General features: G+C 39.5%; 1 protein-coding gene and 1 long non-coding RNA gene across 5 annotated transcripts in view; one reads left to right on the top strand and one right to left on the bottom strand.

Annotated features, from left to right (window-relative positions):
• The window catches only part of LOC140716857 (uncharacterized), a 70827-nt gene that overhangs the window by 28597 nt on the left and 17853 nt on the right, over nt 1-24377 (top strand). For 2 of the 3 annotated variants that reach the window (XM_073029839.1, XM_073029838.1), the window contains exons 8-11: nt 158-365; nt 1790-1936; nt 3174-3294; nt 3774-3886. In XM_073029839.1, the coding sequence (XP_072885940.1) occupies nt 158-365; nt 1790-1936; nt 3174-3294; nt 3774-3886 (589 nt within the window). The remainder of the gene's footprint in view (nt 1-157; nt 366-1789; nt 1937-3173; nt 3295-3773; nt 3887-24377) is intronic. The other variant, XM_073029840.1, reaches the window with a different exon arrangement.
• Nucleotides 13453-20223, bottom strand: LOC140716860 (uncharacterized). Of its 2 annotated transcripts, none has more exons than XR_012096377.1 (4): nt 20136-20223; nt 14754-14821; nt 13979-14120; nt 13453-13621 (listed from the first exon to the last, which is right to left on the bottom strand). It is a non-coding gene; the product is annotated as an uncharacterized lncRNA (long non-coding RNA). The 2 variants fall into 2 exon arrangements; XR_012096378.1 differs by lacking the exon at nt 20136-20223 and adding an exon at nt 17477-17499.

The raw sequence follows: 24377 nt of genomic DNA, 5'->3' as shown, positions 1-24377 counted from the left end.
TCCCATACACTTGTTGTAGCAAAACTAATAACATACAATACTTAACTCAGTAAAAAATATGATATGCATCTAAATCACTATCTCAAAAAGCATTAATAATAGCTTTTAAAAAGCTATTCCTAATGGATTATTTTAAATTGCCATTTATATTTTTCAGACAAACAGCGCAATTGATTGCATTTAAGCAACGACCGGCAGTGTTAATATTGGAAACACTCTTGGAAGAAGAAATCAGTGACCTCACAAGAGCATTGATCAGAACTGTTTTAGAAGAGTTTGTTAACATTCACCTGACCACTGCCATCATCAGTGAATCTCTGACAGAACTCATCATGGAGACCATTGAGCCAATGGTGCTACAACTTGTAGGTCTCCTTAAATTTCCTTGAATCATCATCTGTCATTGACCAAACAACACACTGAAAAATTCATTCTTTCTGTCATTCAGTGCTGTCAAAATAATAGATGGAGAAATTATCTTCTATTTGTTGGGATAGAAAATAATATGTTCTTTTTTACTGATTTTTGGGCACTTCAAAGCACCTCACAATCAAAGGAGTATTCTTAAATTGTTGTCCCTGTTGCAGAAAGTAAAACATGAAAGTCAGTTGTGCACAGCATTCTCCCGCCAACAATAATGTGAAAAGAAATTAGGTATATTTTTGGTGTTAATCAAAGGGTAAATCTTGACCAGGACTCTGCTGTCTTTGAAGGTTTCGTTTCTATCTACTTACATAAATGTATTTTCTTTTTAAAAAAAAACAATAATGCAGTGCACCCTCAGCTCTGCACTGGAGCATCAGCCTTGACTTTTGCACTCAAGTCTCTGGAGTGGTACTCAAACCCATAACTTTCTGATTCAAATTTGACAGTAGTACCAACTGACTCATGGCTAGGAAAATGATGTATGATATTTTAATGTGGATGTTAAGCTATGGTAGATTTTAGATCTTTAAAGTAGCATTATTATTATCACATAGAAAATATTGGAACCAGGAACATGCAAAAAAACCCCACTGATATTGGTTGAGAACAAAGTGTCTGAAACTCATAAAACATATTACAGCATAGAACAGGCCCTTCTGCTCAAACTGTTTCTGTTAAACGTGATGATGAATTAAATTAATTCTGCCTATACACGATCCATATCCCTGCATTCCCTGCATATTTGTGTGTCTATCTAACAGCTTCTTAAACACCACTATGATATCTGCTTCCACCACTCCCTCTGGTAGCCCCTTCCAGGCGGCTGCCACTCTGTGTTTTTAAAAAAAAAAACTTGCCCTGCCTATCTCCTTTAAACTTTCCCCTTATCATGTTACGTGCATTCCTCTAGTATGTGAATTTTTTTATCCTGAAAAAAAGATTGTGACTGTACCCTATCTATACCTCTCATAATCTTATTAAACTCTTCTTCTGTCTTTTTTTCATAAGTGGCATTGTATTTTCAAGTTCTTGGTTAATATCTCATCAAAAAGGCTCCACAGTGCAACAACCCATCATACTAGAATGTTGATCTGTTGAAGATGGACTCAGATTTTAAGATGGACCTTGAACAAATAATTTCTGATTCAAACCCTTGGCACTGCATGACGAGGAAAAGTTATTTTTCAGCAATATTATTCCCTAAACAATGCTGACGGAAATAGTATTAGTAGCCATTCATTTCATTGCTGTATATGAGGAGTTGCTGTTACGGAATAATTACTTCATTTTCCTATATGTATAAATGTGTCTAAGGACACTCATAGGATTTGGTAGTAGCTGTATGTATTTTTTAATCACACAGGTGAAAGAAACAGTAAATGAGATGGTACTGGAGGAGATCCTGTGGGAAGATATTGTTCCAGATGTGTTAGATGAAGAAATAAGGAATGTTGCGCTGCTACAACTATGTGAACAGGTCACCAAAGTGTATGAAGAGCAGTTAGAGGAGGTAAGAGTTGATGGTCATTGTCCCCTGTATCGCTGTAAAAGAGCCTTTAAAAAAAATCTATTGTTCTGCACTTATGGTGGTAAGTAGAGACACAAGTATAGCACTAGAATATAAAACTAGAGTAAGCACATTCAACAGAGGAATTCATCCAGTAAATAAAATCAACAATGAACAAAATCAGCGTGGACATATAAAGCAGATAATGAACTGCCTTCATACAATGCTATCGACGCCTGCATTCTCCAAATCTTCATTTTCATTGTAACATTCAAGATGATTGTCGATACCTTCAAATTCTTTGCAGTTCCTAATTTGTTGAAACAGTGAAATAGTTTCATTTTCACACCTGGCCGTTTCTGGATCTCCAAACCCGAATGGTTGAAACTGCAGTGAGCAACAGTTCTGAATTGTTTTTTTTCCCGCCAACTATCAGTGATCAACATCACTGTTTTGAACTCAAAATACACACAACTGATGCTATTTAAAAACTGCTCAAAGCATGGTGTAGCATCTAATGGCCACGCGACTGCACACGACTGATGCTTATTAGAACCTGTTTGGCAACAGTCTCTTGCCCCAATTAAGTGGCATAGTGTCCCAAATGAATGAAGAGAATCTCAGCAATTTTCTTAATCTTTGTGTTTGTTCTTTAAGAGTTGTCCTAAATAAGCATCTGCCCTGATTAACCGATGGCCCAATTAATCAGAATCCACTGTACTGGAGGACTCCTGTTTCAATCCAGTGTTTGTAAGCCACAGGTCTTAAATTTGTGTGTAAATAACAGGATAAATTCCAGTGCTGAGTTTGAGGGATCCAGTTAATTGTTATAAATAAACTGAGTAGGTACCCTGTCATTTGAAGATTTTTCATGGGGACAATTTGTTCTGTATTTCATTTCATGAGCTAGTCCAAACAAAGCAGTAGATATTATTTTCTCTTTGGATGCCTGCAAGGACCATGCCAATATCCAATTAGGGCTGGTGTTCACTGGTCAATTTCAGGTGACATGAGTGCACCTGATATTTACTGATAGTCAATGTGTTCTGTCAGTTGATCTAGCAAGAAGCTATGAAGCTGTTGATACTGTGCAAGAATTGTATTCTTTTGGGTAGATATGTTGTATACTATAAAAGAGATATAGAATATATAAATGTGGGAGGTGAATATATTAGTGGACAATATTTTGTAAATCACAAGCATATCTGGGCATCACTTATTAATAGACATCTTGTTGCAGGTCAGAATATATGCCGGCAAAAGACTGATTGACATGTTTCTTCTGGAGATTCTGCTGAAGACTTTGGCAAATAAAGGGAGAGCATCCTCTGAAGAGGTTGAGTTGGACAGGCTGTTAGATAGTAAGTTGTATTCTTCTTATCATCACACACAGTAGAGCATTTGTGATTACAGCCAGCAATGTATTGACAGTGCAGAATCTTGGGTTTTCCCAAGTTTCAACCCACATGGTGAGTTTGTTGTAACATGCTGCCAAAGGTTTTCCAACAAAGGAGGAGGAGGATGCAAGAGCTCATGAAATTACTTCTTTTCTTCTGGATTTTTGATGTTGCTGAGGACACTGCAGATTTCCAGGTCCAGCCCTTGTACAATAATGTGTGGAAAGATGGGACATTATGTAAGAAATGGGACATTATCTGTTTGTAAATAACATTTGATTTATGACTGTAGTAGAGCAAGAATTCAGAATTTCCGGTGTTACCACTGAAGCAGATGATCAGGTGGATTATCCATCAATTTGTAATGGATGTTTCATTTGTTTTGTCATAGAGTCTTTGTGTGCTGGTTGATAACTGAGAAGAGTTGCCTCATTTTTTTTAAGGTTCAATGCTTGACATCCTTTTGGGCCAGTACCTCAACATCAGCCAATACAATTGTGCAACCATTGACAATGTGGCACTGAGGGATTACCATTTGAAGGCTTTTACAGATGTGGTGAGTGTATATTTTCCACAACTAGTTCTCAATATATCCTTTTGGTATTTTATACCCTCACCCCTCCTACAAAGCCATTGCTTATTTAAATACTTTTGTTAGTTCCTTTATAATTATCAGGGCAGGGGATTTCAAGAAACAATTTCTAATTCAAGCATCCCCTATCGGCAACAAGCTGTCTTCAAATACTCCTAGAACAGATATAACCCAAGTTAGGAGGAACAGAATAAAATTCCTCTTCTTTTCTCCATCGGTGTGCTTCAACTCCTTTCCAATACACCATAAACTACTGATTCTTTCTTGGTTCCTAATAATTATACATTGTCATTTTGGGCTGGCTAAGGGATTTTCCTTATGTATACAAATTAATGCATGTTGTGCAGAACCAATAAAAACAAGGAGACAGGAATCACATTAGAATCATGTCGTGTTACCTGCTGATAATACATAGTTGTAATGGAGTAGTGAAGCAATTACAATTCCTCCCATCTGACATTCCTCACTCTTTTTACTGGAAAAGTTCTTAAGAATTCTTGGGGACTGAGGAGAATGAGGAATCTATGATGTAATGGAGCTTGTCACCCTGCAGTGAGGTTGCCAGTCCTTTGAATTAATGGTGACTCCCATCTGTTTGCCTTGAACAGGCACTGGATGTGATTCTGACAGAAATGGGTGAACATATGGATGAGGACATGGCTGATCTTTTCCAGTATGAAAGACAAATGGAAGAAGCAGACTTTATTGTAGAGTAATGAAATTGGTGCCTTGGGCTGATGATATCGTATTCATTCTAATTGTGGTTGTTTATATTCCAATTTGCTGTACCAAAAGAAGAGAAACATGTTTACCGTTGTATCGTGTAACCTAAACATCTTAAGGATCTTTGTAAATTCTATTTCTTATTTTGAAATGACAGTCTTACACATGAACAGTAGCTATTAAGTTGGCCAGGGCACAGGAACACCGTCCTGCTCTTTGAACACTTTGGTTCGATTTGAAGTCCCGACATAAAAGATTGCCAATAAAATAATAATCATTCCTTAAATGGACATTCATCTTCACTTATGGAAGAGTAATTTAACAAAGGATTTTCTCACTTAAGAAGTTTCTTGGGAAATTGTCTTGCACTGAAGGCTTTCACAATGAGGTATTCACAAGGATATAAATTTTTCTAGCACCATTCCTTCTCCACAGGAAGACAATTTCCATTCCACCACAGTTATAGATTTTCAAAATGGCTGTCCTCATCGTCATGTTCAGTAACTGTGTCTGCTATTTTGAGAAATTTGATGCACAGTTTAATTGATATTGTTAAATAAATTAATCATGTTTCAAATGTTTTTAAATAGAATAAGCAATAACTGATGCTCCAATTTAATGCAAGTCTGAAGTTTAATTGGTTCAGAAAGGTTATTTATTCAATGGCAGATTCCCGGAAATGAGCAACTATGAAGGAAGACATAACACAAACTTTTTTAATGGTGTGTAGGAGGAAATTGTGATGAAGTTTCTGAATTTTTGGGGGGAGTAATGGCCAATAACAAGGTGCCTATCACTAAGTTTAAAACATAATTGCTGCAGGTGGATTTGGGAGTTAAGAAAATATAGTCATCTTGACCCAAACTACCCTATCTGTCACTTTAGGTAATGCTTTTGGTTCAGTGCTGACACTGAGTGAGCTAGAAGTATCATTCAGTCTGCCAGAGAAAGCAGGATCTCCCAGTGGCCACACATTTTAATTCCACGTCCCATTCCCATTCTGATATGTCTATCCATGGCCTCCTCTACTGTCAAGATGAAGCCACACTCAGGTTGGAGGAACAACACCTTGTATACCGGCTGGGTGGCCTCCAACCTGATGGCATGAACATTGACTTCTCTAACTTACGTTAATGGCCCTCCTCCCCTTCTTACCCCAACCCTGACATATTTAGTTGTTTGTTTTCTTTTCTCTCTCTGCCTGTTCTCCATCTCCCTCTGGTGCTCCCCCTCCCTTTCTTTCTCCCGAGGCCTCCCGTCCCATGATCCTTTCCCTTCTCCAGCTCTGTATCACTTTCGCCAATCACCTTTCCAGCTCTTAGCTTCATCCCACCCCCTCCGGTCTTCTCCTATCATTTTGCATTTCCCCTCCCCCCACTACTTTCAAATCTCTTAGTATCTTTCCTTTTGGTTAGTCCTGACGAAGGGTCTCGGCCCGAAACGTCGACAGTGCTTCTCCCTATAGATGCTGCCTGGCCTGCTGTGTTCCACCAGCATTTTGTGTGTGTTGTCATGGATTCAATTCTTGCTTCAGAAATTTAAGCACAAAATACAGCCTAACTGTAATTCATTAGTGATTACAGTACACAGTAAATAGAGGACCAATTTCCAGGCCTGATTTTCAGTACATTAAAACTTATGTTCCTCATGTTTTACTTTTGTTTCATATAAACAATATTACATAAGAAATTTGCTAGAAAGGTATTAGTAATACAAGACTTCAGTTATCCTGAGAGAGTAGATTAATTGTGGTTATCATTAGAGAAGGCATTTGAAGAAATGAAGAAAAGAAAATTAATGCAGTGAAATAGTATTACTTGGTTTAAAAAGTCTGATAATATGGTTGAAGGAAATTTAATTTTGTAGGAGCAGAGTTAGTCCATCCAGCTTATCAAGTCTGCTCCTGCGTAAAATCACGGCTGTTTTTTTTTAATCCCTATTTCCCATTTTCCTCATAAGCCTTAAACTCCTTCCCAGTCAAAAACTTATCAGTCTCCGCCTTAAATGCACCTAATGTCTGACTTCCACAGCCCTCTGAAGTAATGAATTCCACAGATTCACCACTCACTGGTTGAAGAAATTTCTCCTCATCCTGTCCTGTTATTCTGAGGCTATACATTGGATCCTAGACTCTCCTCTTAATGGAAACATGAGTTTCAATGCCCACTTTCTCCAGGTCTTTCAGTATCTGATAGGTTTCAATTGATATATCCTCTCATTCTTCTGAACTCCAAGTACAGGTCCAGAGACACCAAACATTCCCCATAGATCAAGCCTTTCAATTTGGGGATCATTCTTGTGAGTCTGCTCTGGACTCTCTCACGTGCCAGCATAGCTTCCCTTTGATACAGGGCTCAAAGTTGCTCACAATATTGCAAATGTAGTCTGACCATGCCTTATAAAACCTCAGCAGTATACCCTTGATTTTAAGTTCTAGCCCTCTTGAAATGAATGCTAATATTTCATTTGCCTTCTTTACTACATGGAAAAACACCCACAAAATGCTGGAGAAACTCAGCATGTCAGGCTGCACCTATGGAGGGGAGTAAACTGTTGACATTTTGGGTCAAGACCTTCATTAGGTCTGACTCAACCTGCAAGTTAACCTGAAAGAAATCCTCAACTGGGACTCCCAAGTCCCTTTGCACCTCCCATAACAAAATGATCGAATGAAACGTGAAAAGGGAAATATACAAAATAGTGTTATTCCTAAACACTTTATTATTTTCCATAAGTATATTTGTTTCTTGTTATTTTAAAAGTTTTAAAAAATACAAGTCAAATGGGTTTATAAATGTTATTAAGTGAAACTCCTTTATAATTTTTCAGTTGCTAAAAGAATACCATTTATCTGAGGCCTCGTGGCCGCCACAGTTAACTTTTTTGTTATGGTAGCATAACAGTTAGCATGAAACTAGTACAACTCAGTGTGTTCCGGAGTTTGGAGTTCAATTCCAGTGCCATCTGTAAGGAATTTGTACGTGAATCACGCGAGTTTCCTCCCACAGTCCCAAGATGTATTGGTTAGTAGGTTAATTGGTCATTGTAACTTGTCCTGCAATTAGGCTAGTGTTAAATAGGTGGGTGGCTGGGCAGTGCAGTTGTTGGGTGAAAGGGCCTGTTCCATGCTGTATCTCAAAATAAATATAAAATAATCAGTAATCTCTAATCTTGGTTATATTTCACAACTATTCTGTAAGATGTACGTTATTTGTTCTAATGTTGGATAAGGGAAGAATCACTACATTTGAATGACATCCATATTCAAAAAGCAAGTTTACTGTCTGAAAGGTTCCCAGTGTTAGCGGTACTCCAGTACACATCATTGCATTTACTCCTTGGCTGTCTTCCTCCTTACCCAGGAGAACTTGGACCATCCTATTCTTTGTGAGTTGACAATATATGGCAGCAGGAAAGATCTTGTTTCAAAAGGGCCCAAAGAATTTCCACTTGGAAGAAGTGCTGAACCCTGTTCATCTGCTTGGACTGTGGACTAAATTCCATCTTTGTAATTGGTGCTCAGTTTGGAGACTTGTCCCAAAATGTTACTAAACATCAAATGAACATAGATTTTACATTTTTATTTTAATTATTAGCCAAAACCAAAATTTAAGGGCTGAAAATAACATATTGACATGTCCTGTCCAAGCATTGCACAACTTGTCCTCAAAAGGTAGACAGCAATAACTATCACAACAATTAATCATTAAGACCAATATAGCATAGTTTAACTGCTTCTGTAATTTAAAGTTTTGAAATTCATGTTTTTTCATATTTCTTTATGACGTGTGAGGAGTTATTCATCTCCTCAAGTCTATGCCAGATCTCAGATCATTCCTCTCAGTTACAACCCAGACTATTTCAATAGACAATAGGTGCAGGAGTAGGCCATTTGGCCCTTTGAGCCAGCACCACCATTCAAGGTGATCATGGCTGATCATCCACAATCAGTACCCCGTTCCTGCCTTCTCCCCATATCCCTTGACTCCGCTATCTTTAAGAGCTCTATCTAACTCTTTCTTGAAAGCATCCAGAGAATTGGCCTCAACTGCCTTCTGAGGCAGAGCATTCCATAGATCCACAACTCTCTGGGTGAAAAAGTTTTTCCTGAACTCTATTCTAAATGGCTTACCCCTTATTCTTAAACTGTGGCCTCTGGTTCTGGACTCCCCCAACATCGGGAACATGTTTCCTGCCTCTAGCGTGTCCAATCCCTTAATAATCTTATATGTTTCAATCAGATCCCCTCTCATCCTTCTAAATTCCAGTGTATGCAATCCCAGTCGCTCCAATCTTTCAACATATGACAGTCCCGCCATCCCGGGAATTAACCTCATGAAACTACGCTGCACTCCCTCAATAGCAAGAATGTCCTTCCTCAAATTTGGAGACCAAAACTGCACACAAAACTGAACACAATACTCCAGGTGTGGTCTCACCAGAGCCCTGTATAACTGCAGAAGGACCTCTTTGCTCCTATACCCAACTCCCCTTGTTATGAAGGCCAACATGCCATTAACTTTCTTCACTGCCTGCTGTACCTGCATGCTCACTTTCAGTGACTGATGACCAAGGACACCGAGATCTCATTGTACTTCCCCTTTTCCTAACTTGACACCATTCAGATAGTAATCTGCCTTCCTGTTCTTGCCACCAAAGTGGATAACCTCACATTTATCCACAATAAACTGCATCTGCCCACTCACCCAACTTGTCCAAGTCACCCTGCATTCTCCTAACATCCTCCTCACATTTCACACTGCCACCCAGCTTTGTGTCATCTGCAAACTTGCTAATGTTACTTTTAATCCCTTCATCTAAATCAGGGGTGTCAAACTCATTTTAGGTCACGGGCCGGATTGAGCAAAATGCAGCTTCATGCGGGCCGGATCAGTCGGACGCATGCGAACGCAGCTTTCGTTACCTCCGTTTTTTCAGCTTGCTCTCATGTGTCTCAGTCTCTGCTATAACTACAAAGTGTTTCACTTTACAAATTCCGTTTCTTATGAAGAAGACTGCCGAATAAACACTAAAAACCCTAAAAACCTGGTACCTGAATAAACTCAGCATTAGCCATATCATACGCCATACGCGCTTCGATTACTGGGGCCAGCTTTAATAGTAATTAGATATTATCTCGCGGGCCAAAGATAATTCTACCGCGGGCCGGATTTGAGTTTGACATATATGATCTAAATCATTAATGTATATTATAAATAGCTGCGGTCCCAGCACAGAGCCTTGTGGTACCCCACTAGTCACTGCCTGCCATTCTGAAAAGGACCCATTAATCCCTACTCTTGTTTCCTGTCTGCCAACCATTTTTCTATCCATATCGGTACCCTACCTCCGATATCGTGTGCTCTAATTTTGCCCACTAATCTCCTATGTGGGACCTTATCAAAGGCTTTCTGAAAGTCCAGGTACAACACATCCACTGGCTCTCCCTTGTCCATTTTCATAGTTACATCCTCAAAAAATTCCAGAAGATTAGTCAAGCATGATTTCCCCTTTGTAAATCCATGCTGACTCGGATCAATCCTGTTACTGCTATCCAAATGTGCTGCTATTTCATCTTTTATAATTGACTCCAGCATCTTCCCCACCACTGATTTCCTTCTACTTATTCTTCCACCAACTCCCGTCTCCTCCAATGTCCCTCCACCCACTGAAATTAGGGACAGTATATACAGCTGCTAATTAAACTACCAGCATGGCTTTGGAATGTAGAAGGAAACTGGAGATCCAGGAGAAACCCATGTGGTGACAAGGAAAATAAGATCATAAGATATTGGAGCAGAATTAGGCCATTTGGTCCATCAGGTCTACTCTGCTATTTGATCAACTCTGGTTTCAGAGTTCAAAGTTCAAAGTAAATTTATTGGCAAAGTACATATATGTCACTATATAAAATCCTGAGATTAATTTTTTTTCAGGCAGTCTCAGTAAATACAAAAAAAAGCACAATAAAAGACCACACTCAACTGGGCAGACAACAACCACAGTAGAAAAAACTGTGCAAATACAAAAAGAGGGAGGAAAAATAAATAAATAAGTAATCAATGAATATCGAGAGTATGAGATGAAGAGTCCTGGAAAGTGAGTCCTTAGATTATGGGAACAGTTCAGTGATGGGGTGAGTAAAGTTGAACAATGTTATCCCCTCTGGTTCAAGAGCCTAATGGCTGATGGGTAATAACTGTTCTTGAACCTGGTGGTACATGTCCTGATGGTTATTATCCCTCTTAACCCCACTCCCCTGCCTTCTCCCCATAAACTTTGACGCTCTTGCTAATTAAGAACTTATGAACCTCCACTTTAAATATACCTAATGACTTGGCATCCACAGCTGTCTGTGTCAATGAATTCCACAGACTTACCAGCTTTGACCAAAGAAATTCGGTCATATCTTTACAAAAGAATGCCCTTTTACTCTGAGGCTGTGCCTTCTGGTCCTAGACCCCCCCACCATAGGAAACATCCTCTTAATATCCACTCTATCTAGGCCTTTCAATATTTGTTAAGTTTCCGTGAGATTCTCCCCCATTCCCCCAATCCCCCAGGCCCTGAGCCATCAAATGCTCCTCATACTTTAACCTTTTCAATCCCAGGATCATTCTTGTGAACATGCTCTGGATTCTCTCCAATGCTAGCACATCCTTTGTCAGATAAGGGGCCCAAAACCGCTCTCAATACTCTGAGTGTAGGCCTTATAAAGCCTCAGCATTACATCTTGCCTTTATATTTTAGTTCTCTTGAAATGAATGTTAACATTGTATTTTTCCTTCCTTACCAGCAACTCAACCTGCAAGTTACCCTTCAGTGAAACTTGCATGAGGACTCCCAAGACCCTTTTCACCTCTGATTTCAGAACTTGCTCCCAGTTTAGAAAATAGTGTACCCCTTTATCCCTCTACCAAAGTGCATGACCATACACTTCCCTACACTATATTCCATCTGTCAATTGTTTACCTATTCTCCCAAATCTGTTCAAGTTCTTTTGCTGACTCCCTGCTTCCTCAACACTACTGCCTCTCCCCTTATCTTTGTATCGTCCGCAAACTTGGCCACAAAGCCACCAACTTTCATTGAAATCATTGTTATACACTTAATGTTCACTTTATGAGGTACACCTGCTTGTTAATGCAAATATCTAATCAATAAATCACGTGGCAACAACTCAATGCATAAAAGCCTGCAGACATGGTCTAGCAGTTCAGCTGTCATTCAGACCAAACAGAAGAAATGTGGTATAAGTGATTTTGACTGTGGTGTCAGAGAGGGTGTTTTAAGTATCTCAGAAACTGCTGATCTCTGGGATTTTCATGCACAACAGTCTCTAAGAGTTTAAAGAGAATGGAGTGAAAATAAAAAAAAACATCCAGTGAGTGTTCTATGGGTGAAAATGCCTTGTTAATGAGAGAAGTCAGAGGAGAATGACTAGACTGGTTCAAGCTGATAGGAAGGTGACAATAGCTCAAATAACCACGTGTGACAACAGTGTGGTGCAGAAGAGCATCGCTGAATGCACAACACGTCAAACCTTGAAGTGGATGGGCTACAACAGCAGAAGACCATGAATATACACTCAGGAGGTACCTAATGAAGTGGCCACTGAGTGCATGATGTAAAAAGAAGTGGTTCTAACACCGACTCCTGCAGATTACCACTAATCACTGGCAACCAACCAGAGAAAGCTCCTTTTATTCCCATTCTTTGCCTCCCGCCAGTAAGCCAATCTTCAATCCATACCAGTATCTTTTTTGTAATCTTGTCGTGTTTAGCAGCACCATGTGCAGTACCTTGTCAAAGGCCTTCTGAAAATCTAAGTAAACAACATCCACTGACTTTGTCTATCCTCCCCGTTATTTCTTCAAAAAATTCCGACAGATTTGTCAGGGCAAGATTTTTTTTCTTAAGGACTTAGGACTATTTTATGATATGCCTCCAAGTATTCCAAAATCTCATCCTTAATAATGAACTCCAACATCCTCCCAACCATTGAGGTCAGGTGAACTGGCCTATAATTTCCTGTCTTTTGCCTCCCTCGTTTCCTAAAGAGTGGAGTGACATTTGCAATTTTCCAGTCCTCCGGAACTATTCTGGAATCTAGTGATTCTTGAAAGATCATTACTGGTGCCTCTACAATCTCTTCAGCTGTGTCTTTCAGAACCCAGAGTATAGTCCATTTGGTCCAGATGACTTATCTACCTTTAGTCCTTTCAGTTTCCCAAGCAACTTCTCCCTAGTAATAGCAACTGCACTCCCTTCTGCACCCTGGCTGTTCTGAGTTTCTGGCATACTGCTAATATCTTCTGCAGTGAAGACTGGTGCAAAATAGTTAAGTTTGTCTGCCATTTCTTTGTCCTGCCCCCTCCCCATTTGCTACCTCTCCAGCATCATTTTCTAGTGGTCCAATATCAACTCTCATCTCTATTTTACTCTTTATATATCTAAAAATTCTTTTGATATCCTCTTTTATGTTATTGCTATCATACTTCAATATTTCATCTCTTCTCTCATTGTTTATTTTAGTTGCCTTCTATTGTTTTTTAAAAACATCCTAATCCACTAATTTTTTTATTATATGCCCTCTCTTGCTTTTATGCTGTTTTTGTCTCATACTCCCTTTAGAATGCTTCGTCTTAGGAATAAATCAGTCCTGCATCTTCTGAATTGCTCCCAGAAAACATGTAAACTCCACACAGAGAGGACTGAAGAATTGGATGAAATCCAAATCGTTGGGCCCGTACAGCACCATCTCTAACTACTATACCATTATGTTGCCCATACAAATACAGAAGCTGTAACATTTTCATACTATTTTTATTTTGAGTAAATCATTCATCTCAGAGAAAATCACACTTTTATTGTTGACCATTTCTTCCAGTGAGATCCTGGAATGTTTGAGTAAGGTCTTGTTTCTTTTGTTTTAAATATTCAGGTACATTCTCCATTAAAGAAGAAAGCCATTCTCTGAAAAATAAAAGTCAATTATTAATGCAATATACATGGGACTGTAGGGATGTATATGTCATATATGGTCTTGGGAATATTTTGTTGGGAACATAAGATGGAGTTTTACTGTAAATTTGTAATTTTTCCTATAATTTTCTAGGATGTATTCAAAGGAACCGTGAAGAGGAAGTTCCCCTTTATTTGACCTATTAGTTACTTGCTCAGATCAGAATTACAGCACCATAGAGTGACATATAAATAAAAAATATCTTTGTAGCATCCTAAGCTTCAGATGCAGCTTTTATATCAACCTAAATTAAAATTTTGTATTTATTTAATAAATATATTTGAATAACATGAAGGTTTGGTGATTACCTCCCATTTTGAACCACTGCACTGTTTGACACACTGTCTAGAAAAGTGGATGCAGAATCTGCAATTCTTCTTGCAAGATTTACAACACTTTGAAGATGATCATTTGGGGGACTGTCTTCTTCCACTGGGGCAGCTTCATATACTGTAAAACAGAGTTAGGAAAATACAGAGATTAAAACTGAGTGTCCAACAAAAGTAATGTTTATGTACATTAGAGTATGAATGCTTGCAAATTTAGTTAGGACACTCTATAAGAATTCTAACTCTATTCAATCAAAATTTTATCTCAGCCAGTGTATTCATTGTAATAAAGGGGCTGATTTTAACAGAAGTGGCAATTTAGATCGTGAGGGTATTGATCTGGTCCCAAAATACTACCATTTAGCTGTGACTCAAAATAAACCTTCAGAGTATATGAAGATATTAGTTTGGGCTAGAGCAAGCAATTTCTTACTGGTAAATAACATTTAACTAATTTAATCCCCAATAACTATTGTATTTTCTATTGATAATGTTGTTAATGGAAATTAAGGATATCTGATGGAAGCCCAAGCTAACTTCAGCTTTAACTGCTCCAAGAAGTTTGATGGGGCAATATTGAGGAAGTCTTACAACTAAACTGAGCTATGTAGAACTGACAGTACTTAAGGCTGATTTGGGTGTAAAAGGTGACATCGTTTCTTTCCCCAATGTTTAGGGCAGTTTCATTTGAGATAAAGTGACTTACTGAAAAAATAGTTTCATTTGTTATCATATTCTCAGGATATACACATACCAGCCAATGTTGCAACTAGAAGAGCCAGAACTGTGACTTGAATCTTCATTTTGACTTTCCTTTCTGTCCTTTGGATTGAATTAGAGAATTTGCAGTTAATTAACAGCATGCTGTTGAGTTTGTGGGTAACCTCTTGTGGGCTATTTAATTTCGGACTCATTGACTAGTTAGTGTTTACATTCTATTCCATTCTCTCATTTTCTTCACCCTCAAAGTACAACATCAAACCCCCTTCCCCGCGCACAAAAACATTGCACAAAAAGCAACAACAAAAAATGAGTGAAAAACACAGAATATAAAACACAAAATCAAAAGGTATATTTTCAGCTCAGTACTGTTCAGCTCAGTGTTCATTATCTGCAGTCTGCCCTGATTCAAACATCTCCCAAGAACAGTAACAAAAAAGAGCAGCCATAGTTAGAACTAAAGCTAGAAGCAGAACACATCATAAAAACTGAATTAGATATTAGGATGATAGATAGGAAACAGCCCTGAAATTGTCTTTACTGCTTTTTTTCTTCAGAAAAAAAATCAAATTTTCAGTTGTGCAACATTGAAAATAAAATATGTATTTGAATTGCTAAGCAGTGGTCTCCCCTGATAATGTGAGAGCAAAAGCAGACTGGGTGGCACTTGCCAGCTTTTTAATTCTCCTTCTCATTTCAATCTCACCTATATTGTTCCAGGGTGGTTCAAACTAAGCTCAAGGAACACCACCACCACTTCTAATTAGCTGCATTAGAGCCTTCTGAATTTAACACAGATTTTTTTAAATAATCCAGATAATGAGCATTTCCGTGATTTTATTCTGTATTTCTAGTGCCCATTCCACATTTGTTTGGTAACTTTGAATAATTATTCTGCTATCTTTTAGGCTTTTGTTAGCTTACTCTATTACCTCTTTTGTGATTGTAACCTCTCCTGCCTTCTACCTTGGCAGAGACATCAGCTTTTTTTCTCTCTTCTATTTCTTCTTTCTCTGCATCTTAAAGTGGTTTATTGCTATTATTCCTAGTTCCAATGAAAGGTTTTTGATCTTATACAGTATGTTAACTCTGGTCCTCTTTCCACAGATGCTGCCTGAGCTGGTGTTTTAAGCACATTCTGATTTTACAACATCCAAAACTTTCATAGCATTTATGTGCCTTGACAATGTCAAGCATTTAAAATATGTTTTTCCTGAATAAAAACCAAGTGACTGGGAATTGAATTCCCAAAACTATTATCACATATTCCAGGCTGGCAGATATCCATATTTCTCTTGCAGCAAAAATCCAGCTTGGAATACAGTTTTCATGGGTTATACAAATATCCAGTTGGTTCCTAAATGGTGTCCAATGCACATGGGTATATTTGTGACATGAATTACATATTGATATGTGGGCACTTAATGTCTGCTAGAAATATGCCATCCATGTGGATTATGACAGCATACTGACTGGAAGCCAGGATTACCAATTTGTAGCACACATTCCACCTAATACCCTGCGCGTACACCTGAATGTATGTTAGCAGCTAGAAAGTACCTCCACTTCCTCCCCATCGAGACTTCTCCACCATTCCATCATAGCTGAATACGTCCTACCAACACTTGAATGGTATGATCAGGGATTTTCTGATTAGTTGCTGTTTGATTTCTGCTGATCATTGCTACAATTCTCTCAGTGGGTGGTGCTTTCTACAGAAAAGTATGGCCAAACTGGAAGAATTTTGCTTCCCGATATGTTCAGTTAGGATGGAATGGTGGAGCTGTCTAGATGGGGCAAATGGCCTAATTATGCTCCTATGTCTTATGGGTGGGAGGAAGTGGAGGTACTTTCTAGCTGCTAGCGTACATTCTGATTTGTGGCCATTACCCTCAGAATACACAGTGTCATGGATAATAAGTAGCTTCTAGAACTGTTAGGGCAGGGCCTCATCTGTGCTGGACATTCAAAGCGCAATTGCCTTGTCCAAGATTCATCACGAGCAACTTGAGTTGACTTTTCATTGGTAGGATGTCTTTGCTGAAGTCTACCAGCGACTGGACATTTTTGCAACAGCCAATAGTTTGCTGCACACTGAGGCAAATGCAAGATACCACCCCAACTCCCAGTGAGAGAATTTCCTTTATTTCAATCTCCTTCACAGGTACAATTAGTATCATTTAAAAAGCACTTGGACAGGTACATTGAGGGGAGAGGCCTGAAGGGATATAGGCTGAACACAGGAAATTGGGGCAACACATGCAAAATGCTGGAGGAACTCAGCAGGCCAGGCAGCATCTATGGAAAAAAAGTACAGTCAATGTTTCCAGATGAAACCCTTCGGCAACCCTTCTCTTGTTTGTGACAGGAAGTTGGGACTAGCTGGGTGGGCATTGTGTGTGACATGGACTTGTTGGGCCAGAGGGCCGGTATCTGGTGCTGTATTTCTCTGTGACTCTAAAGGCAGTTACTCAGGCTTGAGAAAAACTCATGAGAAAGCAGCAGGCAGCTCCAGCACATAGGTTTCCAAGGATTGTAGGCAACCCCACATTGTGGGTTGTCAGTATATACATTCTGTTTTGACTGCAAGTTCCCTGAGTATACAATCAACTCTCTCCCTCCTCTCTACACCCTCACCAAGACCTTTAATAAAACATTGGCTAATTTTGGTAGTGCCAGTGTGATTGGCAAAAAGAAAAATTCTCCTCAGGTTTTAGCCACAATGCATTACTGTTGCCAAGAAGGCAGGTGACATACCTGCTGTGGTAGCTGATGAAGGGTCTCAGACCGAAGCGTCGACTGTTTATTCATTTCCATAGATTCTGCCCGACCTGCTGAGTTCCTCCAGCATTTGTATGTGTTGCTTTCTCCCTCTTTCTCTGTGTTTCTACCTACTCCCACTTGCACTTTTTAAGTACAGTAGCACAATTCTATGATGAAAAGCTAAATCTAAAGGAAGAAGTTTGCCATTGCCTTGGCTAGATTGCAGTAAGTAAATAGTGATTGAAGTTTCTGTTGCTTATCCTGTGACAGTGTTTACCTTGAATTACTGCAGGGTTGTCTTGATCTCCCCATCGTCTAAACCACTACCATGTGTAAGTAACATAAAAAGTACAGGTGCTGGAAATTTGAAATAAGATGCTTTTATACAACCTTTTTCTGTCTATGTCCATGCTTGTGAAGGGGCTATATATGTGTAACGTCTTGCTTTTATGTGGTCAGTGGATATTCTTATTCAATGACCATGCTGTGGGAAAAATAATCAGAAGTGGGAATTCTGGCTGATTGCTCGCTTCCACAAGCTGGCTTGAGGTCAGTTACATTGTCAACACTGGCTAATCAGCTAGGATCAGCTACCGGTAATTGAAATTTCCTCAGAAAATACTAGAATTGTTTCTCTAAAGCAGGGGTTCCCAACCTTTTTTATGCCATGTACCCCTACCATTAACCAAAAGGTCCATGGACCCCAGGTTGGGAATCCCTGGTCTAGAATGCTGGAGTTTAGCTGTAATTAGATTTAATTTAATTTAATTCAAACAAAAGTAGTAAATTTCATTGACTGTAAAATAATTATAAAGTTACAACAAGGAAGTGGGACCCGAGCATGCATCCAACTATTACAGTCAAAATAGTTAGAGAGAGCAAGATGGTATATTAAAATGTAGGTAAATGTTTTCCATGGCATAGTTTATTATACTTTTGCCTTGAGTCAGAGATTACCCACAGAAGTCTAGGCTGATGGTCGAACTGGCATACTGAGGGATTGCTGCACAGCTGTATTGTAAGAATTTAAAATGAGAAGCCCTTTTTCCTCAGTAAAAGATCCATGGAACTACTTTAGAAAAAGTGCAAGCCTGTTATCACCAGAGATTTGATCAACATCACTAAATCTAATTGCATAATTATCATGCCATAAATCGTAATGTCATACTGAAAAGGACTATTGTGTTCCCTACAACAGGAACCATACATTTCAAGTACTTTCACTAAGGACCCTCACCATCTGGATCATGCCCTCTTCTCATTACGACCAACCAAGTGGAGGTACAGGAGCTTGAAGACCCACACTCAATGATTCACAAACAGCGTCTCCCCCTCCACCATGAGATTTTTGAATGGTCCATAAACCCATGACACTACCTCATTACTCCTTTTTTTGCATTATTGATTTATCTTGTAATTTTATATCTTTGCACTACTGCTGTCACAAAACAAAATTTTTAAGTCCTTTAATTCAGTGATAATAAATCTGATTCTGTTAGCAGAAGAGCAATGTTTAAAATTTGTCTCCTGTGAAATTTTCGACCAAGTTATTGTGAACAATGACCTAGAAAAGAACCAGATTTTACTAATGCTGAAAGCTCAGAAGGAATGCTTGTTAAAGGGCCAATCACTTGTAATCCTGCTGTATACTAGTATGCACACTGCTCACACTGAAGATTGACTCTGCCATATTCCTTCAAACATTTTGCTGCAACCAAACCTGATTTGAATGGTCAAGGTATGGCACTCGTCTATATTGGTGACATGGACATGTAAAGAAACATCTTCCCGACTTCAGAGGTATACTCGGAGACTTTGTCATTTTCTACTCCATTAGATCAGACTTAATCTACTTATTAGATCTACTTATGCACTAGCCCACAAAAGCATGTGTGCAGTGGATACAGGCATGTGTTTGCATTGCAGAATTTGCCAGACAATAGGCTTCTAGTGGCTGCATATTCTTATGTAGAGAGTTGCCTGGAGCAGTTTCTGTAGCTCTGGAGAAATCCTTGTATTAGAAGGGAGCCCTGCTTTTCAGAGGGAAATTATTTGCTCCAGGACTAAATCTGGTGTTGGCAGCCCGAGTTTCTGTGGCCAAAACCCTCAACACCAACTCCTTCTAGAGAACATTCTACCAGCTTTTCAAAATCATCGACCAGTAAACCTAATTCACAAGTCAGAAATCTCTGGTGAATCTCTAGTAGCTACAGGATTGTGTGCTCTCGGGCTGGACAATGAACTCTTACTGAATGTCTTAAGTGCAGGCATCAGCAGGAAATTTGCTAAACATTGGGGCAATCTACGAGAGAGCTGAAGAACACTTTTTCAACTGGTGTTAGCAAATATCACCTTTTAGGAGCTATCGAAAATAGTTTTGGGGAGCCAATTTTTAAAGCCCAGAGGTTAGTGTAGACTTTCTATCTGAACATGTCTCCCTGTTCTCTCTGCTGCTTTCACTCCCCTCTTCCTTTTAATATACATCCTAAATGCACCTAAGTTTCCAATTATAAAGAATAGCCAGAAACAATTCCTGTAGTTTACACTTCTCTATTTTTAAGTAAACAAATGGAATAAAAATGTTGAGCCATGCCTCGTGGTTCAAATAAAAATTGTCAGCCTGGCCCATAAAGGAGAAAAGAATAGCTCTTACCTGAAACTGTCTGAGGTTCAGCTTCTGTGAAGCAAGTTGTCGGGTATATATGTATTTATACATCGCTTGATAAGGATGCTCGGGTTAAGATAAGTTTTGTTGACTAATGATCAATAGACGTTTGCTCTTGTGTCATGAGTTTGTCAACAGTAGCATTTAGGCCAAGAATTTTGAAAGTCCTCTGGCATTTCTGCTGATTTGACATGCTGGGTGTCTTGACTTTTGAATCAATACATGTCCAAATTGCTGCTGTCATTATGGATACAAGGTTGTGTTGAATTACCTTGATTGCATAACCTTGATACCTTCTTTTTTGTATCAATATTTCAAAACAAATAGAGCAATCAGGGATATTCTAGAAATTAAAAAGCAGCCATTTGAGAATGAAAAAAGGAAACTCTTTTTCACAGAAAGGACAATAGACTTTCAAAATGGTCTCTTGATAACCAGGGACCAATCCAGGTTTTCAAGGCTTTCATCCATCCATATTTAATTTAGAATTTTATCAATGATTTGTAGAACAAAGAAAATCTTCTTTATTTCTTAATTTTTACAAAGGAGCAGCACTGCAAGGCCACTATTTATTGCCCATCCCTAATCATTCTTGAGAAAATGGTGGTGAGCTGCCGTTTACTGGGTGAAGGAACGTTCAGAATGCTGGATAGACATTTCCAAGCATTTAAATGCAGTGACCATGGAAGAACAATGTAGTCAGTCTCAAGGTCACTGTGAAAAATGCTGCAACAACCCTCCTCTACTGCGCATTTGGCAAATTTTCATTCAGGTCTCAACCAACCCATTTTAAGGTTAGATGTTATGCTTTATATCATAATGATACTTAACACTGATTGGCCTGGTGGAGTTCACTTCCTCTCCAAAACTATATGGTAAATGACTTACTGAGAGCTCATCTGCCCTCTGACATGTCTTTGGTGCATGTTCCTTTGTTTAATCCAGTGGATGCTTTATTAGAATTCCGAATGTGATATGATATATCTTTTTATTTTATGGTCACCATTTTTAACTTTAACACTAAAACACCATTGTTTTATGCTGAAGAGACCTACTGAAGATGAGTATTGAGCTTTTAAATTGAGGGATAAATATAGAAGTAACAAAGTTAGCTCGAGCACAGATTTAAGATAATTGAAAATGGCAGCTGTGAATAAGGATTTTTGTACCCAACCAGTTATTATTCAAAATGCACTGCATAGCATGGTATTTTTTATTTGGATCTAACAATGCTCATGTTGTACTACACTAAAAAACTCTATTGCCAGTTAATTTGCTGCATCCTGTTTTTTTTCAGTGGTCTATGATTGAAAATTATCCACAAATTATGTTTTAACAAATTCTGGTCAATTATACCAACTGTAGATTATAACTTTGAAACAATATTCACTTCAGGAGGCATCCTGCTCCTTAAAACACTCCTTTTGGAGTCCTGCAGGACACCTTGGTCCTCTTTGTCCTAGGGGCAATTATTAAATGGGAATGCCTAAAACATATAGTCTTAAAATCATAGCATCATGTTGGGTGAGCAGCAAGATACATAAAATATTAAAAACACGAGAAAATCTGCAGGTGCTGGAAATCCAAAGCAATGCACACAAAACACTGGAGGGACTCTGCAGGCCAGGCAGCATCTATGGAAAAGAGTGAACAGTCAAAGTTTCGGGCCAAGACCCTTCAGCAGGACCGAGAGGGAAGTGGGGGAGATGACTGAATAAAAAGGTGGGGGGAGGGGAAAGAGGCTAGTTGGAAGGTGATAGGTGGGTGAGAAAGGTCAAGGGGTAGAAAGGAAGGAATCTGATAGGAGAGAAGAATGGGGAATAGGAGAAAGGGGAGGAGGACAGACCTGGCCACCGGGAAGTCCTGCTTGTGGCAGATGGTGCAGAGGTGCTTGACGAAGCGATCCCCCAATTTACCTGTATCCCAGCAACTCCCAACATACCTCCACCCAATTCCAGCCAATGACCCCAACCCCTTAACTGTGCTCCCTATAGTCTGTCATCTCCAACGAACTTTGCTGCCTCTACTCCTCCACTGCACACATGCTCCCCAGCTCTGATCCCGATTTTACTCTCACTCCTTCAGTCTTAATCCTCTACCCTTCTGCTCTCCAGTCTCATCCTGAAGCTGTCCCTTAAAGAGCAATCTGAACCCTTCAGTGGATAAACTTCCAGAATGTCACCCAAGCCTTTGGGTAAGTACCATAAACTTATCACTGAATATACTCCTTGAAGTTAGCCCCGCACCCATCTTTGGGTAAACACTGGAACTATCCTGAATAAATATGCAGAACACCAACTGTCTGAACCGATCCCTGGGCAAACATTCTGAACTCATTGCTGGGTGCACATTTGGACCCCACTATTGTACAAGCACCCTGAATGTTCATTGTAACCCAAGCCCATTAATAGATAAACACATTGAATCCATCACCTGGCAGCTACCTAAATCTATCAAACAACTTAAAACCATGTCAGCGTAACCGTGCTAAACCCATAACTGGATATGCAGCTTGAATCCAACCCTGCATGAAACCTGAACCTTGGAGAAACAACTTGAACCAATGGTTAGACACCCTAAAACCTTCCCTGGGTTTGATACCAGAGTACATCTCTATCTGAACATCCTGATCCCACCAATAGAAGCTCCTCAAACCCACTAGTAAGCAAACATACTGAAATCATTCTTGGCTTAGTAACTGTACTCAGCCCTGGGTAATTCCTCTGTATCCATCCCTGGATAAGCACATTAAACCATGAAAAACTCTGAGGCCATCCCTCAATAAATGCCCTGAGGCAATTAGTGAGTAGCTGGTCTAAACCTATCACTAGAGAGCCATTCTGAACACATTCTTGGATAAAAACTCAAAACCACCATGGGTAAATACAGTCTTCTTGACTAATTCCTTCGTAAAACTTCTTCCAGCACCGGAGAACTACCTTGAAACCAGCACTTGAAAAAAGCATCAACCCATCTCTGAATCTTCACCTTGAACCCAGCACAGAATATGCATTTTGAATCATCCCTAGTTATACAACCTGAACTCAGAGGGCGGTGAGAGTGTGGAACTGGTAGGTTTCATATCAAATAAATATTTCCCAGCTATGGAAAAGCTCATAAAAACTAAGGAATTAAGGGGAATGAATAGTATGAATAGTATAAATAGTATCCACTTTATAAAAGAGGTGCTGCTCATCCATAAGGTATTGTGATTATCAACAGCATTGGAAACATACTTTACACAACAGAATATATATAACTTCATGGCCTGGCATTCTCTTGCTCTACTTTTACTGTCAAGTCAGATAAAAAAAATCACAAGCATAAACATAAAACTACGATCTGGTAGGCAGCCGTCAATCCCAGGGGATGATGGGTTTTGCACCTCTGGTGGACTGTGTCCTGTCCAGGGTGCAAGCCTGGGTGGGAAGATTTGAAGAACCGGCTGTTGCCCATGCAGTGGGTCTCCCCTCTCCACGTCACTGATGTAGTCCAAGGGAAGGGCAAGTGCCGATACAGCTTGGCACCAGTGTTGTTGCAGAGGTTGCCAGAGTGAAGTTGTAAACAACATCAAACTGCCTTAGGGACCCCAGCTCCGGATTTCTTCCTTGGGGTTTACTCCTGAAGCCTTTCCCATGGGGGGGGGGGGGGGGGGGTCCGGCCGCAAGGCAGCGGAGGTTTAAAATCAGAGTTTCCCTTCTCCTAGGCTTGCTGCCGTCCAAGGGTGACGAGCCCAACTTGCCCAAAGCAACTGGTTTTGAGGGGCCAGTGGTCCGCCTTTACCCCTTCTCTTGTCAGTAGAAACTGTTTTGATGGGCCTAGTAGTTAAGCCACATGGGAAGGCCAAGAGTTGGACTTTGTTGTCAGAGGCTGTTAGAGTCACATGCCATTTGGAGCACTTCATAGGTAGTGGGAGCTTATCTCCACTACCACCCTGGCTATGACAATCTTAGAAACCTGAAACTACTATAATTTACAAAATAAATAAGGAATAATGAAGTAGTGTTAATGAGTTCATAAACTGTTCAGAACTCTGATGTGAGAGGGAAGAAGCTGTTTGTGAATCATTGAGTATGTGTCTTCAGGCTCCTGTGCCTCCTCCCTGATGGTAGTAACAAGAAGAGGGCAGGGGTTGGTGTTTCATTTTTGAGATAGAGGAACAATTTTAGTTCAGTGAAGAGTGTGGTAGGACGGGATAAGACAGCAATAAGCATGCAATAAATGGTGAGG

This window comes from Hemitrygon akajei, chromosome 26 (assembly GCF_048418815.1).
Source record: "Hemitrygon akajei chromosome 26, sHemAka1.3, whole genome shotgun sequence".
NCBI classification, from domain to species: Eukaryota; Metazoa; Chordata; class Chondrichthyes; order Myliobatiformes; family Dasyatidae; genus Hemitrygon; species Hemitrygon akajei.
The sequence above is the reverse complement of the archived record's forward strand: the minus strand, read 5'-3'. Positions and strand labels throughout refer to the sequence as shown.